The sequence below is a fragment of the Berghia stephanieae genome, chromosome 1 (assembly GCF_034508935.2).
Source record: "Berghia stephanieae isolate SIO BIC M18660-M18661 chromosome 1, UCSD_Bste_1.3, whole genome shotgun sequence".
In the NCBI taxonomy this organism is placed as follows: domain Eukaryota; kingdom Metazoa; phylum Mollusca; class Gastropoda; order Nudibranchia; family Aeolidiidae; genus Berghia; species Berghia stephanieae.
Genome location: NC_088360.1, coordinates 74,156,102 through 74,165,624, shown reverse-complemented (window position 1 = coordinate 74,165,624; position 9,523 = coordinate 74,156,102). Strand labels below are relative to the sequence as shown.

At 36.6% G+C, this 9,523-nt stretch overlaps 1 protein-coding gene across 3 annotated transcripts in view; it reads right to left on the bottom strand.

The window, feature by feature from the left end:
• Positions 1-8,511: 8,511 nt before the first annotated feature.
• The window catches only part of LOC144956688 (neuroglian-like), a 70,121-nt gene continuing 69,109 nt past the window's right edge, over positions 8,512-9,523 (bottom strand). For all 3 annotated transcript variants that reach the window (XM_078887348.1, XM_078887357.1, XM_078887364.1), the window contains one exon: positions 8,512-9,523. This exon is cut by the window's right edge and continues 137 nt beyond it. In XM_078887348.1, the coding sequence (XP_078743474.1) occupies positions 9,448-9,523 (76 nt within the window). In that variant the 3' untranslated portion in view covers positions 8,512-9,447.

The window sequence follows — 9,523 nt, the reverse complement described above, 5'->3', positions numbered from 1 at the left end:
ACAGGAAACAACGACTTGATATAATGTTTCTGTACAAAATAAATAGTATCATTAGATAATTCCTTTTTGGTCCGTAAATGTGATAAAGCGTGACCTTCGTTATAGTCACGAAGGCCACGGATAAAGTGTGCTTGCTTCGTGCGTGTGTGTGTGTGTGGGGGGGGGGGGGGGTCCGTGTGTGTGTGTGTGTGCGTGCGCCCGTGTGCGAGTGTGTGTGGGTAGTAGTATCGAATGGCTACACCTCTATTTTGAATCTTTTAATCCATTCTTCAAATTCTTTTCCTGCCTTATAGGCTGTCTCGTAGCCTCCTGATAGGCTTGTCACTGGGCAGTGGATGACGATGTGGTCCATTGTCTCAGGGCCTCCTTGGCAATGACGGCATGCATTTGATTCTCTCAGATTCCATCTATGCATGTTAGCTGCGGTTCTGTCATGTCCTGTCAAAATGCGGTTGGAGGTGACCCAGCATTTTCTGCTATTGCAGAGAAAGCCAGGTGTTCTTTCTGTTGGGTCGGGTATGATGTCGCCTCCCCTGGGGCTGTCTTGATTCCACATCGACATCCATTCCTCTTTCACGTTGAAATGTTGTCTTGAAGTTTTAAAAGGTTTCCTTGATTTCAGTCTTGACGTTGTTGGGGTTTCTTCTAGGACCTCCTTCAATGGGACCCTGTCAGTGACCTCCTCAAATTTGGCAGGCATTCTTTGGTTTAATTCTTGTCTTCTGATATCAGGCGGTGCTATGCCACATAGTGTTGGCAGCCATTGGGTTGTGGTTGACTTGAGGCATCCTGTTATGATCCTCATTGATTCTCTTAGCTTGACATCAATCAGTTTGGCATGTGGGCTCCTCATCCAGACTGGAGCGCAGTATTCTCCCACGCTATAGCAAAGTGCCAAAGCAGATGTTCTAAGTACTTGTTGTGAGGCTCCCCAATTAGTACTTGCCAGTTTCCTCAGGATACAGTTTCTTTTTGAGATCTTGTTTGCGTTTCCTTCAAGATGTTTACTTACTTACTTATGCCCGTCACTCCTAGTGGAGCATAGGCCGTCGACAACAGTCCTCCATCTTCCTCTGTCCTGGGCCATCTTCTCCAACTCTCCCCAAGTGTGTCCCATCCTCTTCATGTCCGCCTCCAGGTCTCGCCGCCAGGTGTTTCTAGGCCGCCCTCTCTTCCGTTTTCCCTGGGGGTTCCATCTCAGCGCCTGCCTAGCGGTGTTATTGGTTGGCTTCCTCAGGGTGTGCCCAATCCATCTCCATCGGCGGCGTCTGATTTCGTCTTCTGCTGGCATTTGAGATGTTCTCTGCCACAGGTCTGCGTTGTTGATCCTGTCTGGCCAGTGAATCTTGAGGATCCTTCTGAGGCAGCTATTGATGAAGGTCTGTACTTTTCCGGTGGTGGTCTTCGTGGTCCTCCAGGTCTCCGCTCCATACAAAAGGACTGACTTGACATTTGAATTGAAGAGTCTTATTTTGGTTCGGGTTGACACCACCTTGGAGCTCCAGATGTTTTTAAGCTGCAAGTATGCTACCCTCGCCTTGCCAATTCTTGCCTTTACGTCTGCATCTGTGCCACCCTGTTTATCTAATATGCTGCCTAAATACGTGAAGTGGTCAACCTCATCCAGTTCGCTCTCATGCAGTTTGATTGGTTCTTTACTATTTGTGTTTATTTTGAGGACCTTTGTTTTACCCTCATGGGCCCTGAGTCCGATTTGTGATGTCTTTGCTGTTATCTCTGTTGTCTTGTCCTGCATTTGTTGGTGATTGTGGGACAGCAAGGCCAAGTCCAAATCGTCGAGCTGGTCGAACAATGTCCACTGAATCCCATTTCTCCTACCTGCCACTGCTGACCTCATTGTCCAGTCAATCGCCAAAAGGAAGAGAAAGGGTGACAGAAGACATCCCTGTCTGACTCCAGTGTTCACATTGAAGCTATCTGTCAGTTGTCCCCCATGGATTACTCGACAGGTCACTCCCTCGTAGGAACTTTGGATCAGGCTGACTATTTTTGTTGGAACCCCATAGTGGCGGAGTATTTTCCATAAGGTTTCTCGGTCCACGCTGTCAAACGCTTTTTCATAATCAACGAAGTTGATGTACAACGGGGAATTCCACTCCAAGGATTGCTCAATTATGATGCGTAGGGTTGCAATTTGGTCGACACATGATCTATTCCTGCGGAAGCCAGCCTGTTGGTCGCGAAGGAGGGGGTCAACAGCACTTTTAATTCTCTCCAAGATTATTCTATTAAAGACTTTTCCTGGCACTGACAGAAGCGTTATTCCTCGGTAGTTGTTGCAATGGCTGAGGTCGCCTTTCTTAGGCAGTTTGACGAGGTACCCTTCCTTCCACTCTCTTGGTACTTCTTCCTCCTCCCAGATCTTCTTGAAGAGAGGATAAAGCATTTCTGTGGTCGTTTTTAAGTCCGTCTTTAAAGCTTCTGCGGGAATGTTGTCTGGCCCAGCTGCCTTGCCATTCTTCAATAGTTTGATAGCGTTCCTGATCTCCTCTTTAGTCGGGTGTCTACAGTTGATGTCAAGGTTTGTATCAGCTTTAATACTTTATACATATTGGTGAGAGTCGGGCTGAATTTTCCTCAGGTATCTGGATCTTTCAACAAATTGACATTGTACTTCTCTCTTTTCGTTGCTTCCGTCCAATTTCTCCTCAGTTTTAATTTCAGCCTTGCTACAACCAGGTGGTGGTCCGATGCAACGTCTGCTCCTCTTTTCACTCGTACATCCATTAGGGACCTTCTGAATTTCTTAGCTATGCAGATGTGGTCAATTTGGTTTTCGGTAACAAGGTCGGGTGATACCCATGTAGCCTTATGTATTCTTCTGTGGGGGAAAGTGCTACCTCCAATGATCAGGTTATTCATAGCACAGAAGTCTGCAAATTTCTCCCCATTCTCGTTCATTACTCCCAGTCCATGTTTTCCCATCACTTCCTCGAACCCTGTATTATCTGTCCCTATCTTTGCGTTTATGTCACCCATGAGAATGTTCACATCTTTCTCTGGATACTTGGCCAGGACATTCTGCAATCTGTTGTAAAACCTGTCTTTTATCTCTTCGTCATGTTCATTTGTTGGTGCATAACACTGTATTATATTCATTGTGATCTTCTTCACTTTTGTTCTGAAGGAAGCTCCGATAATTCGCGGTCCGTGTGCTTCCCATCCTAACAGGGCCTGCTGTGCAGATTTTGACAGCATGAGTGCCACACCTTCTGTGTGTGGAGCGTTCTCTTCTTCGTGCCCGGAATACAGTAAGAGCTCTCCTGTGATCAGTTTCTTCTGCCCTGACTGGGTCCAAATGGTCTCACTGATTCCAAGCAGTGTGAGGTTGTAGCTTTTCATTTCTGCTGCTACTTGGTTGGTTTTTCCCGTCTCATACATGGTCCTCACATTCCATGTTCCGACGTTGATGGTTCTGGTCGAAAGAAGGAAAGTCGGCCTTGTAGCTTCCTCTCGGCTTTCACTGCAAAGCGTCATGTGTCGCAAAGACCCTTCCTCTACCAGAACAGTAGTAATTGGGTTTTCTTTCGTCGACGTTTCTGTAGCGGCTTGTGTTCTCCACGGTGGAGTTGCTGGCCCTACGCCTAACCCTCCTCCTTTCTCATCCGGGCTTGGGACCGGCAATGGCGGAGTTCTTCAAGATGTTTGCGGTAGTTTAATTGTCACGTGACACCTAGGTATTTTGGGTTGTGGTCTGAGGGCAGTCTGGCATTTCCAGTTATGATGTTGATTTCTCTGTTGTTGAGATGAAATGTGGTAGATACTGATTTGGAGGTATTCATTCTGAGATACCATTTGTCAAAAAAAATTTTTTAGTTGTGCAATTTCTTTCCAGTTGTTTGATTGGTAGGCCAACGCCCAGTCATCCGCATAGCCAAGTTTTAGTGATTGACTGCTTGGCATGTCGCTGATATATACGTTAAAAAGTGTTGGTGCTAATACTGAGCCTTGTGGGACTCCATTTTTTATCTTTCTTGTTTTGCTTTTGTCTCCCCCCAGCATAACATGGAATTGTCTTGTGCCAATCATGGTTGATAGCAGCTTCAGAATCTTTCTGCAAGGAATCATTTTTGCCAGCTTTAACATTAACCCACAGGTCCAAACGGTGTCATAAGCAGCTGATAGGTCAACCAGGACTGCACCTGTCTTCTTTTTTTGTTCAAAGCCTGACTCAATGCAGGAGGTCAAGGCGAGGACCTGTTCTGTCGTTCCTCTTTGTGTCGGAGGCCTGCCTGTTGGGGCGGTATATGTAGGTCAATGTATGGGGTGATTCGTTCCAGTATGATTCTTTCTAAGAGTTTGTATAAGCAACATAGGAGGGATATTGGTCTGTAACTGGATGGTTCAGTGGGTGGTTTGCCTGGTTTTAGAATAGCAATTACTTTTGCATGCTTCCATGTTTGTGGGCATGTTCCCTTTTCCAAGATGTCTGTCATGGCATTTGCCAGCCAATTAATTGCCTTTGGTCCAAAGTGGGTGATCATATCGGGGTATATTCCATCTATTCCTGCAGCCTTACCATTTTTTATTTTCTTTATTGATTCAATCATTTCTTCTAATTTTATTGTGGGTGTTTATGTATTTGTCAAGGACAGCTATATTCTCTAAAGCCCTCCTTGATATTTATATATGCTAAGAGGGGGGGGGGGGGGGGGGTAGCTGATAGCGCTACTCTCTATTGTTTTAGTTTATTTATTTATTTATTTGATTCTTTTTTGTTGTTGTCTTTATTTGTCGTTGTTTTCCCCCTACTATTCACCTTTTTTTTTGCTATTATTATTAATTAATTAATTAATTATTATTATTATTATTATTATTATTATTATTATTATTATTATTATTATTATTATTATATTATTATTATTATTATTATTATTATTTATTTATTATTATTATTATTATTATTATTTATTATTATTATTATTATTATTATTATTATTATATTATTATTATTATTATTATTATATTATTATTATATTATTATTATTATTATATATTATTATTATTATTTATTATATATTATTATATTATTATTATTATTATTATTATTATTATTATTATTATTATTATTATTATATTATTATTATATTATTATTATTATTATTATTTATTATTATTATTATTATTATTATTATTATTATTATTATTATTATTATTATTATTATTATCATTATTATTATTATTATTATTACAAAGACACCTGTACCATAGGTATAGGTGTCCTTGTATTATCATAATTTTTTTTTTTTTTTTTAATTTTAATTTTTATTTATTTTTATTTTTTAAAGTAGGCTAGATGCATGGGTCTCTTGCTAGATGCAATGTTACTATGTTCTATTAAATTAAATGTTTTAGTTATTTACTGCATTATTTCCCTTGTTGACATGACTCATGCTTTTACTGTCTGTGAAAATGTGAACCTTTGGTTTTGGTTTGCATGTTGGAGATACTTAATTAGTTCAATCTTTAAAGTTTAATGTCGCTTGTGAAACATTTGGGTCACCCATTTCCCTGTTTCAGATTTCAGAAAAGCAATGGAACGGTCTCGGATTGAAACGGTACAGACAGTTGGCATTTCGGTGCAAACCCTTCGACAGCAAAATATGATATATTGCAAAGTGTCGAAAACAAATAAACAAAATGAAGTGACAATTGTATCGTGTGTTCTCTTTGGTGGTATCTTCACCTGGTCATGTCAGTTGCATTCTTGCTGTCACTTTGGGAGGCATTCCTCTCTGCTTTAGTTCCCTCTCAATGGTATGTCTCCATGTCTCATTGGAGCAGCCCCGCTTCCTCTTTCCTTGGGAGACAGACACAGATCTCCTCCTCCTCTTCCTCCTCCTCCTCCTTCTCCTCCCCCTCCTCCTCCTCCTCCTCCTCCTCTTCCTTCTCTTTCTTCTCCTCTTCCTTATCATTATTATTATTATTATTATTATTATTATTATTATTATTATTATTATTATTATTATTATTATTATCATCATCATCATTATTATTATTATTATTATTATTATTATTATTATTATTATTAATAATTATTATTATTATTATTATTATTATTATTATTATTATTATTATTATTATATTATTATTATTATTATTATTATTATTATTATTATTATTATTATTAGTATTGTTATTAAAATTATATATATTCACTTTTCAAATGGTCTACAACATGGCTTTTGGATTTTAATGTTTCGAAATGTAAAGTATTACATATTGGAAAAAGTAATCCATGTCATAATTATTTTACGGATACTTTTATGTCAAATCTACTTTCCGTTGTACTTTATATGAAAAAGATGTGGGAGTTATTTTTTATTCATTTTTGAATTTTGATGTACATATTGATAATTGTATAAGCCGTGCAAACAGTATGATGGGAATAATATATAGAACCTTTATAATACTTGATTAAACCATAATTTTGTATTTGTATAAATCGCCCGTTCGATCAATTCTAAAATACGGAAATTGCATCTGGAGCCCATTATATAAAAGACAATCTATTAGTATTGAAAGTGTAGAGAGGAGAGCTACCAAAAAGATTTATGCCATACAGTATTTATCTTATAAGGAAAGGTTAGAATTTCTTGACTTACCAAGTTTGAAATGTAGAAGAATTCGGGGGGATTTAATCCAGGTTACATGGTATGGATGGGATATACTTTTCTGATTTGTTTTCATATTCTAATATTACTTTTACTAGAGGGGACAAGTTTAAGATTTTTGTCAATAGATGCAAAACAAACATAAGACAAAACTGGTTCGGTATTCGTATTGTCCAGAAATGGAACAATTTGAAATTTGAAACAAAGCATGCAAAATCTATGAATTATTTCAAGGTGTTAGTAGACAGGGAATTATATGATGAGAGATTTATATATGACGAATGATGCTTGTTTGCACTGCTGTTGACATGCCTTTCAATCGTGTATGTAAATATCATGCGTTGTTACCTTATTATGGTTATCTTCTATTTGTATGGATGTATGAGTATATGTGTGTGCATGTGTGTGTGTTTGTGTATGTGTGCATTGCATGTCCAGGTTAAAGATATATGTTTGTACATCACACATACATGAGTACATTTAAGTTGTTAGACTATATTTACCACGTTTATCATTATTGTAATCGTTCAATCAATTTAATATTAAGGGCATTCAAGAGATTTTATCCTATTTCGCCCTATTCAATATGTTATGTTATGTTATTATATTATTATTATCATTATTATTATTATTATTATTATTATTATTATTATTATTATTATTATTATTATTATTATTATTATTATTATTATATTATTAATATTATTGTATTATTATTATTATTATTATTATTAATATTATTGTTATTATTATTATTATTATTATTATTATTATTATTATTATTATTATTATTATTATTATTATCTTTATTAAAGCGTTAATAAACAACCAACGTTTCACATTTTTGTCCCTTAAATCAATTTAGAGCATCTACATCAACGCGACATAATACCGTTTTGAGACGATAGATCACATATGGAGATTGATACACGTGAGATGAGCATGATTATCTTAATGCTATGTTTTCCACTTTCCATTGAAAGGCTCCACAGTGTGGACAAACCAATGTCATTGCTCCCGGGACTTGTGCTGTACTCACGTTCTGGTTATTTTCCGGATCAACCATGCGTCTCATGTGTGTCCTCGATCTTTCGGAAGGAAACGCCGAGTACCACCAGTTTACAGATGAATCGTCAGTCAGATGTTTCATAATAGCAACATAAAGAAAGCCAAATTATTATGAAAGCCCATTTGAACAGGACCACATTATTTTCAATATTTGAAAGGAAAAAAAAGATGATCAGTCCTTTAAACAATACCAAGACATAATTAGCGGTAAAATGTGCTTTCGATTCTAAGTATTACCTCCAAAACCTTCACCAACAACCTCCCTATAAATTTTTTCTTTTTTTTTTTCAGGGGGATGGTGTTTTGAAATCTCTGCCCCCTTTTTAATCAATCCTTGGGGGAAGGATAATCCCCTTTCCAAATGTCTTTATCTTCTTTACTTTTCGAGTGAAAGGAACCCCATTTACCCCCCCCCCCAACACACACACACACACACACACACACACACACACACACACACACATTCAAACACAAACATCCTCTTAATTTTAATTCTTTTAATTTGCTTTTCCTTAACCAACACATTGAATGAAGTCGGTGGAATAAAGTCTATAACAAAAATTAATTGAGATATCTAAATAGTTAATTTATCACTGAAATATGACATCCCTTACAACATTATCATTACATCTATTGTATGTCTATTCCAATCACCATGTTATATACTTTCCACCAATGTGAAAACCACGCCCATTTATGTTGATATAAAAAAACAACAACAAAAAACAAACAAAATAATAATAAAATTGATTTTAAAAGAACCAAACGATTAATGCGAGAACGTGAAACAAATAAACAGACGACGAGCTTCTTGGTAATCGTTTAATAAATGAAACATAATATTGTATCATTTTCATTTGTCAGTAAGAAAAAAAAATATGATGTTTACATAGAAAATGAGATGAGTTGGGAAAATAAAAAATGTATAAATCATTTTAAACAGGTAATACGTATTTCATAAAGACTGAAAGACACCTTACTAACCTTACATTCATGCATCTCAGGACAGTGACAAAAGTTGACCTAAAAAAAGTTTACATCAATCACACACTCACCACATAGACGTCATGGGGTTAAGTCTTTACAAGTTATGAGTTACATAAATCAATGGATATAATATAAAATGTAAATTGGAGTTTCATTAAGCGCACCACTCTCATCCGTCATATGCTCTTTTTATAATTCCTTTTAGATAATTATGAAAACGGAACTGAATATATTATTTACATTGAACACGTAAAAATAGCAAAAACTGTAACATTGGAAAGATTTCGAAATGAAACAATACAAAGAAATTTAACGTTCCAGGCACAGAATCTTTCATCACCGCTATAAAAAAAGAAACAATGGAAAATAAAATGGCAACCAAGCAAAATAAAAGGAAGCGTGACCTCTTTCTTTCATTAATCTTATCTGTTTGTTTATTTCCATTGCTCATGCAAACGAAATGTTCACACTGTTGTAACATTTCCAAGCCATTCCTAAAATTATTGTTTTTCTATAGGTTTTTCACTGTATGCCTAACCCTGGGTCAATTCTATATAAAACTGAAATCTATGAAATATTCCAGTTTCTCTCAAATTCTGAACTGAATTTTAAAAACATTGTGTAAACAAACGGACGGGTTGTCGTTGATGATAACATTAGAGGTTGCTTCAACTTGATAATTTTGTTTGCTTGTTTGTTATTTTGAGTTGCTTCCTTTCCCTTTATATTTATATTTAAAAATCAAAACATTCCCATTTCAAACAAATGTAGAACTTCCTGGGGGTTCAGTAATTCCAGCTTGTCTTTGTTGCCTTCCTCCATCGTCGAGACTC